Source organism: Tasmannia lanceolata, unplaced genomic scaffold (genome assembly GCF_043159265.1).
Source record: "Tasmannia lanceolata isolate RefF3 unplaced genomic scaffold, GAP_Taslan_0.1 ptg000013l, whole genome shotgun sequence".
NCBI lineage: Eukaryota > Viridiplantae > Streptophyta > Magnoliopsida > Canellales > Winteraceae > Tasmannia > Tasmannia lanceolata.
In genome coordinates, this window is record NW_027518690.1 from 4,618,136 (window position 1) to 4,642,727 (window position 24,592).

At 39.3% G+C, this 24,592-nt stretch overlaps 3 protein-coding genes across 3 annotated transcripts; all 3 read right to left on the reverse strand.

Annotated features, from left to right (window-relative positions):
- Nucleotides 1–397: 397 nt before the first annotated feature.
- LOC143889568 (uncharacterized) lies at nucleotides 398–1,258 on the reverse strand. Its single transcript, XM_077393830.1, has one exon. The coding sequence runs from the start codon at nucleotides 984–986 to the stop codon at nucleotides 399–401; it is 588 nt and encodes a 195-aa protein (XP_077249945.1). The 5' UTR covers nucleotides 987–1,258; the 3' UTR covers nucleotide 398.
- Nucleotides 1,259–7,608: 6,350 nt separating this feature from the next.
- Nucleotides 7,609–8,561, reverse strand: LOC143890709 (PLAT domain-containing protein 3-like). The gene is made up of 2 exons (XM_077395388.1): nucleotides 8,381–8,561; nucleotides 7,609–8,282 (listed from the first exon to the last, which is right to left on the reverse strand). Exons 1-2 carry the CDS (start codon nucleotides 8,450–8,452, stop codon nucleotides 7,821–7,823), a joined length of 534 nt encoding a protein of 177 aa, XP_077251503.1. The 5' UTR covers nucleotides 8,453–8,561; the 3' UTR covers nucleotides 7,609–7,820.
- A 1,978-nt stretch (nucleotides 8,562–10,539) lies between these two features.
- On the reverse strand, nucleotides 10,540–23,643 carry LOC143889569 (plant/protein). Its single transcript, XM_077393831.1, has 4 exons — nucleotides 23,419–23,643; nucleotides 23,203–23,329; nucleotides 11,137–11,326; nucleotides 10,540–10,897 (listed from the first exon to the last, which is right to left on the reverse strand). Exons 1-4 carry the CDS (start codon nucleotides 23,608–23,610, stop codon nucleotides 10,675–10,677), a joined length of 732 nt encoding a protein of 243 aa, XP_077249946.1. The 5' UTR covers nucleotides 23,611–23,643; the 3' UTR covers nucleotides 10,540–10,674.
- Between the last annotated feature and the right edge of the window lie 949 nt (nucleotides 23,644–24,592).

The following is a 24,592-nucleotide window of genomic DNA, read 5'->3' on the forward strand; positions in this document are numbered from 1 at the left end:
TATGGATCCATTAGACATGGTTCGGATCAGCTGTTGTTCCCAATTCTGATCCATTTACATTTAGATCATTTGGATCCATTTGGACTGTCTGGGTCCATTGACATCCTTACATTTAAGGACGGATCATATAACCTTCAAAACCCCGAAAAGGAAGAAAACATACCCATTTGAATGAATAGTCGAAAGGACAGAAAAATTACAACACATACTTGACATCAGAGCCTTTCCTTGATCCTTCCATCTTCTTATGAAAAGAAATGTACAAAATAAGAATCCCAAATCTCTTTAGAGCTTGGATTCTCCAGACAAATAGCATACCCAAATGAGGAAAACAAGGAAAAATCAAAGAAACGCAAATAACAAGAACAACAAGAACTGAAATACCATTATCATCACCATCATCTCTTCCAACTTCGACTCCTCGAGAAAGGATCTGTCCTTCCAACAATCCATCTTTCCTTTGCAATATCAGATGAGAGCTTGAAGAAATCAGGTGCATAGCTCATTAGAACCAGCTCCTCTCTCTTCTTCTCTTCCTCTAATATTGTCTTTGCACCCCTCCTTTCTTCTTCTTCTCCTTCTTTCTCTTCCAACCACTGTTTAGCAGGTGCAGAGCTACAACGCATGAGCAAAAGAGTATTGGAAGGAGCATCAAACCCTGCCACAGAAGACCCATCTCTCCTTTTCTCATCTTCTTTAATGAACCCGTGATTCGGGTTTTTTTGCTCTAGCATAAACCATTTGGAGAAAATCGTTCTTGAACCATCGCCACCCTCCAAACCCACCGCATTTCCTTCTTCTTCATCTGTAGAGCTATCAGTAACATCCACAGAGCCATGAAAGGATCCAAAACACCTCAAATTGAAACGTAGGCTTCTTAAGACAGTTAAAAACTGCATGATGTCCTTCTTAAAGCCAAGGGTCTCAAACCAATCAGGTCTCTTCCTCTGTTTTTGATGGCTGTGGAGCATTTGGAACTCTTCCATAACAAACTGCCAATTCTTGCAGTTATTGGGCTTGGGCCGGGCCCGACCTTGATCTGCCCCGAGCAGGCTACTTTTGGCAATGTGGGTTCAGATGTATTCGAACCACTGGACCTGGTCTGGGTCCGAAACTGAGGACTGGCTTGTCCTCTGCTGTTGGAATTAGTTTCAAATGGGTTCGAGAAGAGAAACAAACAGTAAGATCTGTTTGAGAATTTCCTCCTCATTCCTCTTCTTCCTCATGGTGTTTTTTATTTCTATTGTCTTCTTTGTTCTCTTTCTCTTGTGTGGCTTTTGGTCTGGTGTGTTTGAGTTCATGTTTTTTTATAGGATTTTGCCAGCCTTCTCCACTTTTTGCTACTTTTCTAGCTATGTTCCCTTGTTTCATCATCAAATCACACACCTACTTACATGAGATTTGATTACTTTAATGGATATTTTGATTAATTTTAGTTAGCTGCTATCTTGTTTTTGTAAGAAACTAATGACCCTTAATGTTGCATACACCGCAGCTCAATGTACAAACCATGTGTATTAGGTTAATTGTTGGGCCATCCATCTGCTGTTTACAGCCTATATTTCAAATAGGTTGATGATCTTAATCACTTTTTGGTGTGCAACAAATTGCAATTTGGGTGCAATTTGGCCCTTTTAGAGTGAGGTTTATATGCCCAAAAAAAAAAAAAAAAATGCAATCTAAAAACCCCGGATTGCAGTCATATCAGTGTGGCAAAATCCAGACTCAAGGGGAGTCAGACTCATGTGAGACAATGATGACACTGTTACATAACTCGGGCAAGTAGAAGGAGTTTTGATTCTTGATTAACTTGGTAGGGCAAAATGCAGAATCAAACAAAAACTCAGGCCAAATTAAAAGGGAGTCGACTTGGGCGAGTTGCATAGAATTTAAGTAGCCTGTGCTATTTTAGACTTTGCTTATATTTATTAAGAGTAAAGCAACATGACCCAAATTTTAAATGTATAAGATTTGATGAAAGGAAGGGTGCAATAATGGAAAGTATAATGCAATCAAGAGCATGGGAGGATGACCCTTCTTTAGAGTTGATTCCTACCTCCTTTCCGTGGGGTTTCGTACTTTTTTGCAATGTTTTCAGAGAAAGGTATAGGTAGATGGATGCCTATGGCTGGTGTGTTCACTGATATTTCCTCTTCATCTTCTTTTGTTGGAAGACTGAAATATGTTTGCCTTTTGGGTAATGATATATTCTCCCCCTTTTCTAACTTGGGACAGCCCCCTCTAGTGTAAAAGAGTAGTCATAAATACATTAGAAGGAGGCTGACCCTTGCGTTTTTAAGTGAATATTTTTTTGTTTATAGTAAGCAAACAGTAGGCCATAGATGATTGTGTAATGTTCTTACACTTAAGGAATAAGATTGCAAGGACCTTTTAACTTTGAGAAGAGAGTTTTAGAATGAAAAATTAATTTTCCTATTCACAAGCATTCACCCGTTGCCATGCCGTCGGGTACAACACTGCCATTGGGATGAAATTGTCGCACCCAGATTCCTCACTACAGGTAGACAGTGATGGGAACTGGCTTCTCTTTCTCTTGTGCCGCGGAAAGAGTATATATATATATATATGAGAAAAGTGTCGGTGTGCTTAAGTGAACTTATTTTTTGGTGCGCTTAAGTTGTTATAACGTCTTCCATTGGTGCACTTTAGCGGGACCCAACGGGACCTAAACATTTAAACGAATGGGAGGCGTTATAACAACTTAAGCGCACCAAAAAAATTGTGCACCAACAGTTCTCTCTCTCTCTCTCTCTCTCTCTATATATATATATATATATATATATATATATATATATATATATATTCGTTTTTCTAGTGTGCATGAGCCGGGGGGGTGCTGGGGATCTCTTTACAGCTTTTGAGATAAGAGAGTGACACTGATTGATGAATTTCGTTTCGTTTTGTCTGAAACAGATGAAACATTTTGTTCTTGACCAAAATCTAGAACTGAAACAGTATTTTTATCATTTTGTTCCATTTAATCTGTTTCTGATGAAATCCAAACGAAACTAGGTCCGAAACACCGCATTTTAGTGTTTTTCTTCTCTTCTTATCTTTTTTCAGTTTTCTTCTCTTCAACTTCTTAGTATTTACATGTAAAGTCATTTAAGTAGATGTATTTACTATTTTTAATTTTCGTTTACCTAAATGTCTTAAATTAGTCATTTAAGTAAATGAACATTAAAAATAGTAAAGACATTTAAGATTTACATGTATAAGGGAATGCCCTTCATATAGATTTATTAACAATAATTTCAAGACCCAATTCTAAGATGATAAAAAGACAACATTCTAGTTCTAGTAAAAAAATTGAAAAAATTGGGTCGGGTCTAAATCTTAACTTCCCAACGATGTGGTATTTTCTCAATTTTAAAAAGGGTGATGATAAATTTGCACCCCCTAAGATAATCCACACCCCTTTAAAGGAGGGTATGTGGCAGACAATGCTTTTTGACATCAATTCACGTTAAAAGGGGTGCAGAATATCTTACAGGGGGTGCAAATTGATCATCACCCTTTAAAATTCATAATTTCTCTTATGTCTAAACATTATTAAATTCCAAAAGTACAACAAAATCTCATAATTCGGTCTTAACAAATTTTCATCCAGTCGTGCATTGGTCTAACACATGCATTTCAATTGGTAGTATTTTCCTTTTAAGTAAATGCTGGATCTTTACAGTCTTGATGTTATGATAGTTTGGGTGTAGACTGTAGATGCTGATCCTATGCCCAAAACGAAACAAAACATAGCCCACACAAAATTTTGATCTAGATGATGGCTTGGGTGTAGATAATGATCTTTACAAATTCTCTCTTTTTTTTCTTCTTTTTTTTAAATTTTTTTATTCGTATTTTTAACTATTAAAAAAATTCAGTCTTCATAGCCCACCGAAACGACCGAAACAACAAACAAAACAGCCGATATATCAAAGTATTCTGTTCCGGTGCCCAAAATGAAACAACAAACAAAACGAAATTCATAACTTAGGAGTGACATATCACATCTCTATTTAAAAGGAGTTTTTTTTATATAGGGAAATGATTTCAACACAAACATGTTTTGATACAAGACGCTCATGTTTACTTGTCCTTTATAATTAAAGACCCATAAGAGGGTTTTTACTGTCCCTAAAAGCACTTACCTCACAATTAAATGCTAAAAGACAAGAAGCATGAGCGCATGTATCAAAACATAGTTGTGCTGAAATCATTTCCATTTTTATAATGTGGGCATGAAGTCCAGTTTTTTTCCAAAAAAGACAATGGGCCCATTTCATTGCATGATCCAAACCGTTAATTTGCCGGCCCACAACGCAAATAGGTTGTACCTTGCGGTTCATCTCTGTAAGGATAGCCTAATCCACCAATCTATGGAGGTTTCTATAACGAGCAATCTATTAATAGGCTAGGTCCTTTAAACCTGTCTCATACCAAATGCTAGTACCTAAATTATATGCCGTTTTGCTGAGGCCCTTTAAACCTGTCCCATACCAGGCTGGACCCACCTAATCTCGCCTATCCCTCACTTAGGATCATAACATCTGCATTGGTTTAGTACCTACCATTTGGCATCAAAGTTGATAGAAAAGTAAAAGAATACTCCATGAAATAATTTTTCATGGAATATTCTGCTAGGCCCTACTGAGGAGTCAGGAGTCAGGACCGGACCGAGCAGAATATTCCATGAAATAATTTTTCATGGTTGCCAAACATGTCCTAAGTGTCCATTTAAAAGCCATAAAAAATAGGGTTTTGCTAGGGCACTCGTTAAGAGCATTAAAAGCTCTCTTTTTTACTCGTTTTTAGATGCCAGCCTCTCTTTTCCCACGTTTCATTAAATACCCGCTACTTTTGTCAACATCAAGAAAAGATTGAAGCTTTAGAGGGGTGTCTATATCAAAAACAGCTTTCTATTATTAGCATAGTTAAATAGTAAGAATAGTTGCTTTGATATCGACACTCCTCAAAAGCTTCTCTTTTCTTACCCCTACCTATAATAGAGTTGGTTTAGGAAAAGACAAACAAAAGGATGGAAATTCAGGAAAAGGGGTAGAAAAGAAATCATGTGATGGGTGGCCATACACACCCGTATTTTTCAAAATGTACGGTTTGGCCCACTCCATAGGATGTTTCAAACCATCCATTTGTTGGGCCACAATGTAAATAGCATGTGCCCCAAAAATCATGTCCATAGGCTGATCATAACCCACTGATCCATAGGATGATCCTGAACCTTCAATCTATTGAAGTTTGCTATGGATCGGAGGGATATGATCATCCTATGGAAATGATTTTTGGGGCGCAACCTATTTACGTTGTGGTTATGTTGTGGCCCATTAAATGGACGGTTTGGATCATCCTATGGAGTGGGCCGCATCGTACATTTTGAAAATTACGGGTTTGTACTGCCACCCATCAGCCCATCACAACTAGAAAAAATGAAAAATAATGACGATAGATTTTTTGTCCATTTTTTTTTACTTTTACAGCCCCGTCCAGTGCATTTATGACTCATCTTTTACGCTAAAATGGGTGTCCCAAGTAATAAAAGGGTTGAATATGTCATCCCCTATATTTGAAACCGGAAACTTCTCGTTTAGGCACAAAAACCGCATCATCTTATTTTGTAGAACGAATGGGACATTGGGACCTAGACCTGGCAAACGCGACCTGTGCCCGCGGGTCGACCCAACCCACCCGCAAATTCGCGGGCACAGGTCGGGGTTTTAGTGACCCGCCAAAACCGATCCGCGGGTGACCCAACCCACAAAAACACGGGTCGGGTCGGGTCAACCCGCGGGCACACGCGATTTTTTGGATTTTTTTAACATTTCTTACTTTGAAATAGAAAATGAGATCAAGGGCTAAGAGCATCTCACTTTTTGAGCTGGAATAGTGCACTTGTGTTTGGAAATCAGCCTTTCTAATAGCATCTCACTTTTTGAGGACTCCCAACTTCCAGCAGCTCATGAGCATTACTAATTTACTATGCATGAATACACTCCCTATTTTTCAAAATGGATGATTGGAAGGTACAGCCCACACCATAGGATGATCCAAACCGTGCATTTGATGGGCCATAATGTAAAATAGGTTGTGCCCAAAAAATCATTAGGATAGGATGATTCTAACCATCCGATCTAAAGAGGGACTGAAAATATGGAAACTTCTATAGATCGAACGGTTGAGATCGTCCTATGGCAATATTTTTGGGGCACGAACTATTTACGTTGTGGCCCATCAATGGACGGTTTGGATCATCCTATGGTGTAGGCTGTACCGTCCATTTTGAAAATTAGGGGGTGAATTCATACATAGAAGGGGGTGAATTTATCACCGTTAAGAGTGTCAATTTTGGCTCGGGCTCGGAAACTCGCTCGAGCTCAGCTCGAATCCTTAACGAGCCGAGCCGAGCCGAGCCCAATTTAGGCTAGGCTTGGCTCGGCTCGGCTCGTTAAGAATTTAATATATTTATACATTAAAAGGGTTGTCCAGGGAGTGAGGGGGGGGGGGGGCAAAATATGTCACTTCATTTTTGGAACCTCATTTGTCACTCGGTCAAGTCCCCCCGACTCACCTTTCACTGTGGTAGAAAACTCCCTTAGAATATGATCCAGCTATATATATATGGGAGACCCAGCTATATATATGGGAGACCCACTTTTGTTTTGATATGGGCACTCCTCTCTTTAATAGGTAGGGGTAAGAAAAGAGAGGCTTTTGAGGAGTGTCGATATCAAAGCAACATTTCTTACTATTTAACTGTGCTAATAATAGAAAGCTGTTTTTGATATGGACACCCCTCTAAAGCTTCAATCTTTTCTTCATGTTGACAAAAGGAGCCGGGTTTTAATGAAACTTGGGGAAAGAGGGCTGCCATTTAAAAAACGAGTAAAAAATAGAGCTTTTAATGCTCCTTAACGAGTGCCCGCAAAACCCTAAAATATATGGTAAAGGGTTGTCCGTGGATGTTTGTCCCAATCCTAACTCCAATAAGTCCACCATAGGGACGGTCAAGATCATCTGACGACTATAAAGCTATATTAATAGCGATTGACCCGAGACCCACAGCCATAGAAATAGAGACTACGACAACGTAGAAATCCTTTAATATGAATTTATGGCCATTCATGGAGATCAGGACAAACCCCACCGACCTCCCAAATGATATTTGCACCCCAAGTCTCCCATCGCAAACTCAGCTTGTCTTTCTTTTTTCTTTTTTCTTTTTTTTTAATCGGCTTCCGAGAGCTTTTTGGGAAGGGAAATGTTATCAGCACCACATTATTTTGATATTTGCCCAAACCCAGCTGTCTTTTCTTCTTTAATCGGCTTGTAAAAGCTTTTAGGGAAATGTAATAAATAACCTTTTGACAGCTCTTTAAATAATAAATACTAAGACAAGATGGCCTGTGAAAATCATCAAAATATGGTTGTGCTGATATCATTTCTATTTTTGGGAAATATTTTTTTTCTACTGACAGCTGTTTAAATAATAAAAGACAAGACGAGTTAGTGCAATTATCAAAACATGGTAGTGCCAATATCAATTGACTAAAAACAAGCATACGTCACTTTCAGAAAGAACAAACAAAATATGCGGGAATGCAATTATCTTTTGAGAAGAGACAAACAAAAGGGGGTGAAAATATCATTTCCACAAAGACCAACTATAACATCACAGACAGAAAGAGTCTAAAGATATGTCTTATTCTCAGACGTCTTAAAGTCACTAGAGAGAGAGAGAGAGAGAGAACCAAAATCCCTTACCATACAGAGAGACCATCATCTTTTCCTCAGACGTCTGAGAATATCTCTGAGAATATCTTAATCTCAGACGCAGCATCAGTACTGTTCCCACAGAAATCTCTAATGGCCGTGAGCTGATACGGTGAGACGTCTCGCCCGAGCCACTGTTCCACCGTAAAAAGTTGCTGCCCACATGGCACGTGTGGGCCAGTCCACGTCACCTCCACGTAATTACAATACCACCCATGGTGTGAGCCCGACCCATCAGAGGTAAGGTTCATTACACACGCGGGAGAACCCAAGCACTTTCCCCGGCCGGCAAAAATGTCGAGATTACCCCTCTCAAAATAGTCATGAGTGGGCCCCATCAGACCTCCCCATGTCTCCAAATTTGATATCTCCACACTCCCCCCCTTTGAATTGTTTAGGGTTAAGCTGATGATCGAGTCGGTCCCACCTTTGAAGATAGATCCTGTTCGTATGTATACTACGTAGACACAATCATCTCCCTGCAAAAAAAAAAGAAAAAAAAAAGAATGAATAGAGGTTAGTAGGGAAAAGGGGGTGTAGAGGGGGGATTTGGGGGGTGGGTTTTGAGTATTTTTACAGTTGATTTGGTGAAGAGGAAGGAGGAGGAGATGAGTAAGAGAAGGAGAGAGATGGGTTTGACTCCAACCATCTTTTCCTTCTGGTTTTTCTTCTTCTTCTTCTTCTTTTGGAGCTTTTGTGGGGATTATGAGATGAAAGAAATATGTTTGGATTAGTCCTTATAAATGTTAGGGAGGCGTGGTACTGGTGAGAGAATTGATATCTAATGTGTTGTGGCCCTGTTGGGTTGTCTTTTTCCTATGTTTTACTTATAAGGGGAAACATAGAGTGACGCTGTTTTAATGTGAGAATACAGAAGCTTGACTTGGGCCCACGAATTTTAGCATGGTCAGGATCCTTCAACTGGGGCCTTCCTTATCATGAAAATCCCTCCCTTGAAACATTTACAACCCTTTGATTATAAGAGATTTTATATGTTTGTTTCAAAAAAGTAATGTGGGGCCCACTTCGTAGGGTGATCCAAACCGTTCAATTGATGAGTCGTAATGTAGATAGGTTGTTCCCTATAAATCATCTCCATAGGGGACGATCCTAACCCTCCGATCTATAAAGGGACTGCACATTATAGAAACCTCAATAGATCAGAGGGTTAGGATCGTCATATGGAGATGATTTATATGGTACAATCTATCTACATTATGACTCATCAAATGAACAGTTTGGATTATCCGAAGAAGTGGGCCTCACTATACTTTCTGAAAAATACTGAAATTCAAGCTCACATCTAAGGGTGTCAATTTTGGCTTGGGCTCGGAGGCTCGCTCGAGCTCGGCTCGAAAAAAGCTCAGCTTGAGCTCGGCTCGAATCCTTAACGAGACGAGCCGAGTCGGCTCACCAGGCTCGTTAAGCTTAACGAGCCGAGCCTAATTTAGGCCAGGCTCGGCTCGGCTCGTTAAGGCTTGTTAAGAATTTAATATATTTAAATATATATATATATATATATATATATATATATATATATATATATATATATATATATATATATATAATATATATAATATATTAATTTATACATTAAAAGGGTTGTCCAGGGGGTGAAAGGGAGGGCCAAAATATGTCACTTCATTTTTGGAACCTCATTTGTTACTAGGACCACCCCCGTAGTGTAAAAAAAGTAGTCAAATTACACTAGTAGGGCTGTCCAGGGAAGATAAGGGGTGTGAACATAATATACCCCGAGCTCGGTAAGGCTCGTGAGCCTGGCCGAGCCTGACCGAGCCAAGCCTGGCCTGGCCAAGCTCGGCTCGTTTTACACCCCTACTCACATCATATAAAATCTCTGATTATAGAACTAGAATTATGGAGTTGTTACTTCTCCTTGTCTTAAGATCAAGTGGTTTTCTGATCATGTCATCTTCATCATATAGTGGGGCCTACAATTGAAGGAAGGGTCCAGATTATGCTATTATCATTTGAGTGGGCCCATGTCAAGCTTCTCATATTAAGCCTTGTCATTGAATCATTCTCTGTTTTATCTTTTCTCATGTTTTGTTGTGGACAGAGATCTAGAAAGGAGATGCGGGGATATTTCTCCACCCATGTCCTTGATGTTTGAGTTGGTATTTGTACCCACGTGCATTGATATTTCCACCCATCTTTATTACTAAATTTTCTCTATTGCTTGCCGACTTCCTTTTTGTTGTGTGCAAACATCAAAAGACAGAGAACCGATAGCACAACCATATTTTGATATTTTGCCTAACCCATCTTGTCTTATTAGTGTTTAAAGAGCGGTCAGAGGTTATTACATTTCCCACGAACCACTTAAAGAACAAAAGACAGCTTGGTTTGTGCAAATATCAAAATAAGGTTGTGCTGATAACATTTCCCCTAGAAAAAAAAAGTGAATTCTTACAAAGAGACACGTAGAGGCAGCTCAATGTAGGCAAAAATTTGTGTTCTACCAAAATGGCCATCAATTCCACCCGTTGATTCCATTCATTTTTTAAGCAAATGTTGGAATCAAGTGGAATTGGAATCAGATCCCACCTCCGGCGCCTGATTCCGGCAACCCAAAAGCAATAGAATTATCATGCAGAGAACTGCCCAATTTATTATTTTTGCCTGTCAGTTATGGTGATCAATCTATTGCTTGTTATAACATACAGATTCAAGATCTGAAACTAAAGTGTTTCTGCTAAGTCTAGAATTTGATCATTCTGCAAGTGGTAATGAGCAATTAAAATTATTTGAAGTACAACAGCAAGCAAAATTAAGTTAAATTCAGAGAAACAGTTAGCTAATCTAACACTTTACATACACCACTATTTCGGCAATGCTCTTTGAACTCTGTTAATCAAATTGCTGCCGCAGCTGCATCTCAGTCTCGCTCTTCCAACTAGCGTGACTTGACTGGCCTTTCATCCTCTTGCTCTTCTCTTTGTCTTTGATTGTTGATCCCTTCTTTTTTTCGGCCTCTTTGTTCGGGTCTACAGGAGGGCGATCCCCACATATAGGGCAGACCATACCTCGTGCGCTGGAATATGTCTTCGGTACCCCACACTGTAGGCACATCCTGAAATAGAAATTTCTTCTTTAGATAAGTCGGAGATATGGGTGCAACTTGGGTCGAATCAGGTTGAGATTTTGCTAAAAAAATGAATTGGAATCAACCCAAACCCGACCCGTACTTATGGTAAAAACTCAATCCAAATTCCCCAAAAGAGAAAGATAATTAAGACAAACAAACAAGGAATATAAGAAGTTTCTGGGTTCATTGGGTTGAATACCATCTTGAAAGAATAAGAGGTGTACCTGAGGAGCTCTGCGGCATCTTTTGGTTCAGGAATTGTTGCAGAAGCCACACGTTTGCTTTCCCCGGTTATTATGGATATAGAGCTCTTTGGAGGTGGCATTGCTGATGAATTGGGTAAGTTCCCCTCCACGTCACTTCTTACTCGGTCACGAATTCCGACCAGTTGAGCTTTGGCCTCCATAACCACGCCTGAAAACAAAAGATGATGGAGTTGAAGAGACTATTTACATATAAGCAAAAGGAAATATTCAAATACAGAGGAAAGCATAAAAGTTCAAGATCAAGGAAATATGTGAAGAGGCTGTTTGATGAAGGATAGATTGTTCTGGATAAGATGTAGTCCACAACAAGAGCTATCCATTGTTTGTTGCACAAATATACAGTCTATCCCCATAAAAGCACTTCACCTTCAAAAAGGAAAGATAAATCCAATTCCAACCAAAATGTGAGATTCTATTTATCTTTGTTTCTAAAGAAAAATGGATGAGAATCCTATGGGCTAAAACCTACCCAGAACAACCCTTAGCTGTCAAGGAGATTAAAACTTCTAAACATGTAAAGCTTGTTGGTCTTGTAGTTAGAGAAAGAGTTAGATGTTACAAAACATGTACTGCTTTTGGTTCCCATACCTAGATTAGAAGCTTTAAGGACACCTATAAATATAAATGAGTTAAGATATAATTTTTTTGTGCGTGTTTCAATTTTACCTCGTAATCTTTGGTCGAATATGACATTTTTAGTAGATTGGTTGCACATTATATAGTTAGTTCTCCCTCACTGATGGAATTCATTTGTATATGATAATACAAAGTGTATCCATATCTTTATAATAAGACTTCTATCCATTATCATCAGCTCATCGGCCACACAAAAATAAAGTACTTTATGTCAGTACAACCTACCTTACTTATGTGGTTGTGCTATTGTGATCGTATTAGTTATAAATTTTAAAAGTAGTATGAGTCACACATGCATTCAGAAGTTCAGACAGATCAAAGATGTCAAAAGCTCTAATAAATAATGGATCATGGTTTGAAATTTCGGCCGACACCGAAAGTACCTAAATCGGAAATTTCACCTGCGACGAAATTTACAAGATTTCCACTGATATTTTAAAAATTTCCACTGAACTTGCCGAAACTTCCAAAATTTCCACCTAAATCTTGTAAGACACCGGAATTTTTTTCTGAAGTTTTACATGATTTCGGCCGAAACCGAAATTTTCTGTTTCGGTTGTGGCTGAAACCGACATTTAAAACCTTGAAATGGAACATGAAAAGCATTGTAAGGGATTGGCATTTTAACAACATGAAGTCAGTGATAGAATTCACTTATGGATTTTTGAGGACCAAAAGGGGATTGAAATTTGAAATCAAACTGAAACATAAATATGATCAAACGATTCATTGTGATAGTAAAGTGAAGAGAAACACCGAGAAATTGATATCAACAAACAGCTTACGGTGTAAAAAGAAAAGCAGCACATTGGGATGGGAGGAGGAAACCATTGATTTTCTGATTCCCAAATGGAAGAGAAGGGGAGGGCTAATGGAGATGGAAGAACCTAAGAAAATTCATGTGCCCACATGCACAACCATCTTACTTGGGTAAGTTTTCTATCTCTCTTCACTCTTTACCATCACTTTCAATCAAGATGGATAAGGATAAGATATTGTTTCAATCAGGCCAATACATTGTGCAGCAGATTTTTCTTCAATTTTCTTTGGGGCTTCGTGGAGTTACTCTTTATGGGAATAGTCCTCATTTTTCCTTACTCTCTATGCCAACAACAATTGCATTTTTCTGGTTGATAGTGAGAAGACGAAACCACCCACAGGATGAAGTAACATTAAAGTACAGATCATATGGGTAACAATCAAAATATAGAGGTTAAGAGGATCATGGGAGTAAGAATCGCAAGATGATTGATTTCCAAAAATAGTAATTGCATATAAAATGAGAGTCACTTTTTTTTTTCTGCACACTTTTGGCCTAGCAATGCAAATTGCCTTATTCTGGTGCCATCCGTGGACAACTCATAAGCTATGAAGCACCGGTAAGGGTACGACACGACACGGGTACATGGGTACGTGACTTTCCAAAACTTTGGGTGCCGATACGTTCGGGTACGCCGAATATAATAATATATTTTAAAATTTTATTATATATTTATAAGAATTCAAAAAAAAAATTGGAGAGCAATCAAATAACAATAACATCACCAAAATGGAAAATTCTAATATTACTCTTCATTTCATAAGTGATTAAGTTCCATATTTTTCATAACACGAGGCATCAATACATCATTCATTAGAAAAAAAGTTTATCGCCAGTGTGTTGACCGATGTATTGACCAGTGCCTGATAAGATGAATAATTTTTAGAGACCAAATTATGAGATTTTTATACCGGACTTTTGAGATTTAATAATGTTTGGACATGATAGATGAATCTTTAAAATTTGAAAAATACCCAACCGTTTGGAAGTTAAGAAAGTTAAAATTTTGACCCGACCCTTTTTCTTCGGATATTGTACTAGAACAGGAGAGTTGACTTTTTTTCCTTGTAGTTTTGGGTCTTGAAACTAATTTTAATAAATCCAAATGGGGGGTATTCCGTTATTTACATGTAAACCATTTAAGTAAATGTCCATTTACTTAAATGGTTTACATGTAAATACTAAGTACAGGAGAGGAGAGAGAAGAAGCACAGGAGGGATTTACACAAGATAAGAGAAGCAGGAGGTGTCAGGTACGCGTGGGTGCGCACCCTAAACGCACCCGACACGCACACAACAACAAAAATTGGGGTTTTAAAAACAAAAACAAAATGGGGTACGTACCCAGGACGTACCCGGGGCGTACCCGAACGTACCCGCACCCCATACGCGTCGGGTACGGGTACGGGTACAGGAGAGTACCCGTGCTTCCTAGCTCATAAGCATACAAGTTTGCATGAATGTGAAGCATGTCTTCCAACAAGTACCAAACTGAGACCAACTAACCCAGAAACCGAATAATAACTTGCAAAAAAGTCCGAATATAGAAAACTAACTACCACAAATCTGTAGCCATGAGCAATGCTCAACAAGAGTAAGAAATGAACTATAATTAGTAAAAGGGAAAAAAATAGCAATGTCATTAAAGCTAAATGCTAAAATTATCATCGTTATGTCTGTTTCCACGCGATAGTCAGGTTCTGCAATACAAGAATTCCATACCATCATGAAATCCCAATAAACTATTAAACAAATAAATTCTAAACAACACATCAAAAACTACCAGAAAATTTAACTGATACAGCATACACCTACAATTCTTTATCTTTTCAATGAAATCCTAATAAACTTTGAGACAATTAGATTCTAAGAAACTATGTTTTTAAACAGATAACTACAAACAAAAGTAAACAAAAATTACAACCTAATCATTCAAAAAAAAAAAAATTACAACCTAATAATAAGCATATATGTTACCCGTGGGTAGAGGTTTCCCAATGACAAGATTAAGTCTATTTACACAGGATTTTACTAATCTGTAAGTCACCAACATTACGAGGAATGCGCATCAATGTACTCTTCTCGTCCCTGCATCTGTCCCTAATTTCATCAATAAAAGGAGCCAAATGCCACGGACCATGACTTTCATCTTTTTCCCAAGCGATGACACTAGCCGAGTTCCCTTCAACTTCCAATCTACAATTGGGCCTCTCTAGTGATTCTCAAAGCGAAAAGGACATCCCACACTTGAGCTTCATTAGAATCAGTCTTCACTATGGGCCCCGGAATAGGAGTACGTGATGCCATCATTAGCGTTTCTGATCGAGCTCTCAAATGCCATCAGATGGAATGTCGACTGAACAACCATCAAAATTCAATTCCAACTACCCTTCCGTGGTGGTTTCCAGTGGGCCCCAATGGTCTTTTTATTTTCGTGAGACCATAAGTATTTCATCCTCTAATCAGCTCAGAAAAAGAAATTCCCCAACTATCTCGTCTGCAGTTCACACACCAAATAATCAGTAATTTGACTGTCAGCAACATTATGCCTTTAAAAGAAGCCTTGCCTTGAAAGTTTTGATGTTCCTCTCTATCCATATAGACCTAACAATGGCATATGGAGCAGAGAACCAAAGGATCCGAAAGCCCAAACCTTTAATGTTCCAGCTAAGGAGGAGCTACTTAATTGATTTAGGAAAGACTCAGCTTACTCCAAACCATCTGAAATTTTATGCCAAAGCCAAACCCATTTGTTGAATTTGTGGACAGGATGATGGTTTGGCAATTTCCCCATCAGCTTGGCACCCCTCCTTCAACCATAGAGCTTTTGAACTTTGTCTCCACTTAGTTTCCTCCCTTCTAAGAATGGTTTCTAACTCTGTTATGGGCTTATGGCTTTAGCCCTTTGAGCATTCTGCTGCTCATAAGAATACTATGGCTTCTACCGCCTCAATTTATATGGGGCAATAAATTGCTATCTTTGTCGTGAAAAAAAAAGGATACCTATGGATTCCTCCTTGTCCAGCTCCTTGATAGTGATCATAAGTTCACCCCAAATTGGAAACCAGCCCAACCATTGCTTTATCTTCCTCCCACCATTTTTTCAGCTCCTTTTAACACCTGGTATGCTCAGCCATAAATTGTAAAATTTGAATGGTCTCTTAACCTTACAACTTTGATCACATTCTAATAAAAGAGGGTAGTGATCAGAGAATAATCCACGCAAGATTCTCCTTAGAATCAGCAAAGGCTTGACTCCAATCAGTGGAAAGCAACACCCTGTCCAATCTAGCCAAAACTTGAGTGCTTCTCTTGTTAGTCCACGTGAAATTAGATCCACCAACTGGGAGATGATCAGGTTCTACTAGTCCATGAAAATTTTCGCTGATAAGAACTTTTCTCCTACAGTGTTTCCTCTTCAAGAAATCTTATTGTGTTGATATCTCCCCAAAAGCACCACAATTTATCATTCCATTTTCTAGCATCCTCCAGCTCCTTCCAGAAGACATCTATAAGATCTATTATTTGGACTATAAACCCCCAAAAGTTTCCATTGGAAGTCAAATTGTATGTCCTTGAAGGCCACTGAGAGCATAAATCTTCTAGTTAGGTATCTAACAGCACCCATTGAAATACCTCGCAAGGACCCAACCATTGGAAACAAAATCTACTTAACATGATTGTTACCGAAGATGAAGTTTGCCAGAGCTTGAAGGAATTCGTTCAACTCGGTTTCCTGCGTAATCAAAATATCCCCTCTGTGAGCCACTGCCTCCTTCACCATTATTTTCTTTTCATTCGCCCCTGTTGCTACCCCCTAATGTGACATGAAATCATCTTGAAAGTAAGCAAGGATCATTGATTTTCACTCAGATTGGATTAGTCTTTCTAGTAGCTATCCTTAATTCTCTCATCTCTTGAACCTATTCGGCATTTCCCAGATCCAAAATTGACCCCTCCCGCGAAAGAGTTCGGGTTGTGAGACACATTCAAATTCAATATGAGTCGAGTACCCCACTACACTCCCGCTCCAAGCTACACTTGCTGAGAAAGATGCATTGTGATTTCCTCTTCTGTAGACGCACCAGAGCCTCAACTCACGATGACCTGAGCCCGGGACGGGAAAAGAAACACTTTTTTTCTCTGGCGGGCTTTCTCTCTTTTCATTTGTCCCGTCCCTACCCCTTAATGTTCCACGAAATCATCTGGAAAGTAGCATGGATCATTGATTTTCGCTCTCTTCCCCCTCTTCTCGTAGTTCACAAGTGTGCTCATATTCTTCATTCCTCTGTCTAATTTGATAGTCTTTGCTCTTGTGCTCCTTTTCTTAGGTTTTTTTCTCCTTCCCTCTTTCGTAAGCTTTGTTGAAAAGCCTAGCAGCTTCTCCCACTTTTCTACTAAAATCGGTTCTGAGATCACTTCCCTCCAAAACTTTCCCCCTTTTTCCATTTGAAATCTCTCCTTGAATGAGTATCATCTTTGTTTGTCACCTCATCATCAAAATAATTGGTATCCCATTTTCCTGAGCCTGAAGATTACATGACCTCCCCTTCCTCTCTGCAAATCTAAATGCTTCTTGAAAAGCATGGCAGCTTCTCCCACTTTTCTACTAAAATTGATTATGAGATCACTTCCCTCCAAAAATTTCCCCCTTCTTCCATTTGAAATCTCTTGTTGAGGGTATCATCTTCGTTTGTCTCCTCGTCATCAAAGTAATGGCTATCCCATTTTTCTGAGCTTGAAGATTGCATGAACCCTGCCCTTCTCTCCCCCCACCCCCACTTTTTCCCCCCTCTCGTCGTCTCTGTAAATCTAAATGCACTCTTCCTAAAAAGCTCATTAGCTTCTCCCACTTTTCTACTGAAAGTTGAAATCGATTCTGAGATCACTTCCCTCCAAAACTTTCCCCCTTCTTCCATTTGAAACCTCTTGTTGAGACTTGAGAGTATCCTCATCATTTGTCTCCTCATCATCGAAATAATGGCTATCACATTTTTCTGAGCCTGAATATTACATGACCTCCCCTTCCTCTCTGTACATTTAAATGCACTCTTCCCAACTCATGGAGGTCTTATTTTCACGTCCCTCCTTAATTTCAATCAAGTTTTTCATTGATTCGAAAGAACCAAACAAACCAATTGACTTCAATTTGCTCCGATTGGTCTCTCAAAGGCTCAACTCTCATGGTTGATGAGGTAGAGTCGTACCTGCCCGGGCTACCTGTGAGCAGATTGAGTCAAGGTATAAGTCATCCGCCGCAAGTGTTTCATATTTCAAGTCCACGAGCAACTTTTTCATAGCTTCCATGTATTCCTCCATCATGTTGTTATCTTTGTATTTGGATGGTCTGAGACCACTTGCTTTTTCTTCAAAAGATAGTCATTCGAAAGTCTGTCCCCCTTTCCTGGTTAAATGCGAAATGCCTTTAATGACAACCATCATATCTATCTGCATTCTTCTAAGCTCCTTGGTGATTCCTCATGAGTTAGGAGGTTGGGGCAGTTCCTTATGAGGAGTTGTGTTTTATTTATACCACCCCCAACTTGGGGACCAGCATTTCCTCTTTTTCGTCATTTAGTTGTCCCACCAAAGGCCCCCTTGATGACTTTGGGCACCCCAACCCTAAAGATCTCCAAATAGCTATCACCCATCCTCTGTGAGGTTTGCATCCTGTCGCCCAACTTCAACGAAGCCTTGGGAGATGCAATCAATAGCTTATGACTATTATTAGCTAGTTGTACCCATTTGACAATTGAAATTTGAAAATTTCCTCCTCTTGTGACACTCCCCTAGGAACCACTGGAAAAGAGCATATTAGTATTTGATGACCCCGCCGCCCTTCTTTCCTAATCATTGTGTTCCTCCTTGCCCCTCATAGTTTTTTTTTTTTTTAAAAAAAAAAAATGAAAAGGAGAATATTTATAAAGAAAAGAGGTCTGCGGCCGAGGTGGTTGAAGCAATACAAAAGAAAAAAAAAATGACAAAAACTGTAAACAATGATGGGAACTCGTCTAGAATCACAACTCTTAGTCTATCAACACCCTCACGAGCTAGACGGTCTACCTCCCCGTTAACCTATCTCCGGACATGCTGAAATTGAAACGGCCCTCCACCCTATCATGAATTTCATCTATTAGAGGGGTGCGTCTTCAAGGGTGGGAACTACTCTGATGCAGACTAGGGAAGATAGAAGAAAGAGGAGGAGGAGGAGAAGAAGAGGAAGGAAAGGGGAGAAGAGGAAGAAGAGAAGTAGTGAAAGAAAGAAAGTAGAGAGGAGACAAATCTGTACTTCAATATCATTCCAAAAGCTAAATCTCCAATACACAAGGCCTCCATATATATAGGCAATAAAATAACATGGAAAATAAAATCCCTAAAATAACATTGAAAATAAAATCCCTAAATCTAAATAACATGGAAACAAAATCACTAAAAGTCCTATTGGGCAAATATGCCACATATTGGGCCACAATGCCACATAGGTTCCTACGATCTTCATCATTCTCCCTTTCTTGAAAAGAAGTCGTCCTCGAGTTCCCTACTAGCCTCGTTGTCATAGTAGTCCACCTGATCCATTCTAGTACTAGGAGTCATAATCCGTCGAAGCCACTCACGCTATATAATGTATGTGACATCCATGAAAGTAGCCTGAAACGCTGGCGAAGCGAATGAAGAAATCGCCCATGTAGAATCATAAGAACACAAACCGCTCTGAAGAAGTAAACTGGCTGGGAAGATAGCACCCTACTCCTCTTAGACCAACGTGATAGTTGTGGGCAGTAGCAATCCATGACCAACCTCCATAAGGTCATCATCCTCTGGTATCTCATAAGGCCCAGTGAAATCAGCAATAAAGTCATCCATTGGGACTGTATCTGGCTAAGTGCTGCCGTACGGTGTGCTGGAATCCTTTGTCTGAATATCTACGACAACGTCAACACTACCATTATGCTCCTGTCCGGATGTGGAGATGGCCTTCTCAATGGAATGCTCCAGCTCTCCATGCTCTTGCAACGGCTCATCAGTCACTATAATCTCTGCCTATGTATCTGTCCTCTTTGGTTGTGCTAAAGGATCTGGCTGATTAATATTTGACATAGTCTTGCGCTCAGCATCGACAATGGTCTCACAAACAATGGCAGTTGAATCATCATGAGGCTCCTCAATAGTGTTAGCAACTTCCTTCTCCGCTTCTTGAGAACTAACATCATCAACAAGTGGTAGATGAGAAGAAGTAGCTAAGCGGCTCCTACGCAAATTTGATGCAGACCAGGGAAGAGATATAGAAGAAAGAGGAGAAAGAGTAGAAGAAGAAGAATAATAATAATAATAAGAAGAAGAAGAAGAAGAGAAGGGAAAGGGGATGGGTCGTCAATCATATATAAGCACATTAAAAGGTTTGCTAATAGTGTGCGGAAAGACTAGCGAGGTTAGGTGTTTCTAAGGAGGGGTAGGAGATGTTCGATTTCTTTCCCCCCTGATTTGTTTTTTCCTTCTTGTTTTTTCAGCCTTGATTTTTACTTTTGGATTCTCCATGTATGCTTCTCGGATTGACCATCTTGGTCTCTCCTTCGATATTAATGAAAAATTGGCAAAAAAAAAAAAAAAAAAAAAAAAAACAGAGAGAACAGAAAGGGGAGAAGCGGAATAGAAGTAGCAAGAATATAGGGATTAAAAAATCTGAATTTCAATATTATTCCAAAAGCTAAATCTCCAGTACATCAGGCCTCCATATATATATATGAGGAAACTGTTGGTGAGCTTAAGCTCACCAAACTTACGGTGAGCTAGCTTGCCCAATCACATGGGGGCCCAGTTTGTTAGGATGATCCAAACCATTCATTTGAAAGTCCCTTACATAGATGGGGAGTGTACCAAAAATCAGCTCCATAGGATCATCCTAACCCCTCCATTTGTGGAGGACAAAAATGGACAGACACAAATCTGCCCCATTTTTGTCCTCCACAAATGGAGGGGTTAGGATGATCCTATGGAGCTGATTTTTGGTACACCCCCTATCTATGATAAGGCCTTGCAAATGAATGGTTTGGATCACTCCCCAAAATGTGGGACCCATGTGATTGGGCAAGCTAGCTCACCAACAGTTTCCTCATATATATATATATATATATATATATATATATATATATATATATAGAGAGAGAGAGAGAGAGAGAGAGGAAACTGTTGGTGAGCTCAAGCTCACCAAACTTATGGTGAGCTAGCTTGCCCAATCACATGGGTCCCACCTTTTAGGGAGTTATCCAAACCATTCATTTGCAAGGCCTTATCATAGATAGGGGGTGTACCAAAAATCAGCTCCATAGGATCATCCTAAGCCCTCCATTTGTGGAGGACAAAAATGGGGCAGATTTGTGTCTGTCCATTTTTGTCCTCCACAAATGGAGGGGTTAGGATGATCCTATGGAGCTGATTTTTGGTACACCCCCCATCTATGTAAGGGACTTTCAAATGAATGGTTTGGATCATCCTAACAAAGTGGGGCCCCATGTGATTGGGCAAGCTAGCTCACCATAAGTTTGGTTAAGCTCACCAACAGTTTCCTCATAATATATATATATATATATATATATATATATATATATATATATAAAATATATATATATATATATATATATATATAAAATATATATATATATATATATATATATATGAGAAAAGTTTCTCTAGTCGGCCGACTAGAGAACCTTCTCTAGTCAGCCGACCCAAAACACAGTGGGCCCACAATGTTTGGATGATCCAAAGCATTCATTTGATAGGCCCTGACATAGATAGGGTGTGCCCAAAAAATCAGTTCCATAGGATCATCTTAACCCTTAAATTTGTGGAGCTAAAAATTGGACAAATTAGTGAAGTTTTATACCCATCCATTTTAACCTCCACAAATCGTAGGGTTGGGATGATCCTATGGAGCTGAGTTTTTGGGCACACCCTATCCATGTCAGGGCCTATTAAATGAATGCTTCGGATCACACAAAAACTGTGGGCCCGCACTGATTTTTTGGCAGACGGACTAGAAAACTTCTCTAGTCGGCCGACTAGGAAAATCAACCCCTATATATATATATATATATATATATATATATATATATATATATATATATATATATATTTATATATATGAGAAAAGTGTTTCTAGTCCGCCACCCAAAAACACATGGGTCCCACATATTTGGGTGATGCAAAGCATTCATTTGATGGGCCCTGACATAGAGAAGGTGTCCACAAGAAATTAGCTTCATAAGATCATCCCAACCCTATGATTTGTGGAGCTTAAAATGGACGGCTTTGCATCACCCAAATCTGTCCATTTTTTAACTCCACAAATCGAAGGGTTAAGAAGATCCTATGAAGCTGAATTTTTGTGGACATCCTATCTATGATGAGGCCTATCAAATGAATGCTTTAGATCACCCAAATATGTGGGACCCATGTGTTTTTGGGTGGCGGACTAGAGAATGATCTCTAGTCGGCCGGACTAGAAACACTTTCCTCATATATATATATATATATATATATATATATATATATATATATATATATATATATATATATATATATATATATATATACGGAATAAAATAATATGGAAAACTATGTTGCATGGATTCTTTGCCCCCCTCTGCCGAATCAGAGTCGACACGTCACCGCATCCGAATCGGACATGGATTCACGTGGGACACAACTGTCAGATAGTCTGATTCTCTACTGCAATAATGCCATGAGTTCTGCTTGTTAGAGTCCTTAAATCCAATTGGACCCAAGAAAGCCCATCTGATTGATCTGCCCTCATCTCTCAACAAACCCACTACTCTAGTCCAAGGTTATCAGTACTTGAGCCATCAAAGTTCAATTTTAGCTAGCCAAGTTAGGGAGAAGGGGTCCAACTAGGGGAAGCAGGCTCCCCCCTCTCAGTACTCAAGCAAATAACCTTCCAAGTTCCAACATCGATTAAGGACAGAGGAAGAAAAGAACTTAAAGTAGGGAAGAACTCTTGCCCAAGAAATAACAAGGGAGACACTTTTCAAAAAGAGAATTGGGGACATTTTACGACATTCTTGAAAAGGCCACCATTTCTCCCCTTCCAGATAACCCAAATAGTAGCCACTAGAGCCAACTTCCGGAGGAACTTGCCTTTCTTGGGCCAAGGAGAATAGCACCAATTATCCAAGAGGTCAACTAAATGAACAGTGACAACACTGACCTTCCATCACCAACAACTTGATAAAACAATTGGCTAAGCAAACATTTTCTTCCATTGACATACTTTTCTTAGAAAGCAAGATTATGAAGAAATTAAACAACTCATCAAATACCACAGGAAAATTTTGTTGGAGTTCCATGCAATAGCATAAACTGAATGGATGTGTATGGGCTTATAAGGAATTGGGCACCCTCCCCTTAACGGCACGAGTCCCAGCAAATTTAATTGATAAAGCATGCATGTACAATTTTCATTTTTTTTTTAATATCCATTCGGTAATGAGAAAATGTTATTATCAATCATCTCAGCAGACCTATCTTTCTTGAATATTAGGGATTTTTACCGGCCGGTAGGTCTTTCTTTTCTTTCCGATGCTTCCGGCCACCGTGTCTCCATCTCCGATCAAATTCTACCGGAGAAGATTTTTCGGCGGTGACGGAATTGTTGAGGAATTCCGGAGGTCCGGCGACCTATAAAAAAAACGGAATAGGAAAAAAGAGATCGATTTGAGTGAGAACTTAGAATTAAAAAAATAGATTCTTTTGGAGAAGGAAAATACCTCGGAGAATGCATCGAATGCGGAGGGAAGCAATGAATTGACGGATGATTTGGGAATAACATCGAAGAAAGAGTTATCTTCAGAGAAGTGTTTTCCCCCTTCATCGCCCGAAGAAAGTGATTCTTCGTCTGAAAATCGCTCCTCTTCTTCTTCTTCTGCGGAAGAGTAGCTCTGTATTAGGGCTAAGCTCATGGCTTTTGAAGTTTTGAGAGATAGATTCAAAACACACATGGGAAAGCCTGCTTAAATATGTACTTACTACTTAAGGGCGAACCTTCATCATAGACACTGATTGGGCGCCTAACCTTAATCATAGCCGTTGATTTTGTGAGTTACAAATGTTCGGATAGCGGGCCCTAATCCAACGGTAATCCGTTGCTTGATCAAGGGTCAGATCTATCAATCAGGTTTTATCCTTGTCTAAGACTTGCTATCCTCTGTTCACATACACACCTCTACCATGGAGACCGAACTAATAGCTTCCTCCGTTCCAATAGGATGATCCTAACCCTCCGATCTATGAAGGTTACCATTTAGAAGAAAAATGAAACCCCCCGTCATAGGACTTCTAAACCCCTGAAGGTTGAGAAGTTGAGGAAGAGCATGAGAGCAAAGAAATTTAGCCAAAAGATTAAAAAAGTCTGTGATCACTAGGGGCTAAAATGGGGCCTAGCTCTAGAGTTAACGTGTATTCTCTCTTGTTGTGCTTGTCTTAAGTTTTGATTTCAAGAGTATCATGTCCTTGTTTGTTCAGCCCCCTTCTTTAGCCATTGTTCTAAGGTTTGGGGCATTGTCTTCTCCCTTTTATTGTAACATCTTTCTTTAATCAATATACTGGTAAGGGGTCTGCCTAACGCCAACTTACCGATCAAAAAAAAAAAAAAAGGGTTTCCATAATGTGTACTCCCTCTATAGATGGGATGGTTACGGTCACACTATGGAAATGTTTATTTGGGGCATAACTTACTTACGTTGTGGCCCAACAAATGAACGGTTTGGATCATCCTACGAAGTGGGCAAGTACAGTACTTTTTGAAAAATATTGGACTATATGGCCACACATCATATAATTTCTCTATCATCGACATGGTTATTTGAATAATCAATTGTGTGATCATATAGTTGGATGAACTCTCCATACGGTGGACATTATAGTGGAATTGTAAAAGCAATG

Bases quoted from the DNA above. Each gene is read 5' to 3' on its own strand.
- LOC143889568 (XM_077393830.1), bottom strand. From the start codon at position 986: ATGGAAGAGTTCCAAATGCTCCACAGCCATCAAAAACAGAGGAAGAGA.
- LOC143890709 (XM_077395388.1), bottom strand. From the start codon at position 8,452: ATGGTTGGAGTCAAACCCATCTCTCTCCTTCTCTTACTCATCTCCTCC. The intron at 8,283-8,380 runs GTAAAAATACTC...TTTTTTTTGCAG, and splicing joins TCCTCTTCACCAAATCAACT to GGAGATGATTGTGTCTACGT.
- LOC143889569 (XM_077393831.1), bottom strand. From the start codon at position 23,610: ATGAGCTTAGCCCTAATACAGAGCTACTCTTCCGCAGAAGAAGAAGAA. The intron at 23,330-23,418 runs GTATTTTCCTTC...TTTTTTTTATAG, and splicing joins CATTCGATGCATTCTCCGAG to GTCGCCGGACCTCCGGAATT. The intron at 11,327-23,202 runs GTAAAAATCCCT...TTTTGTTTTCAG, and splicing joins AAAGAAAGACCTACCGGCCG to GCGTGGTTATGGAGGCCAAA.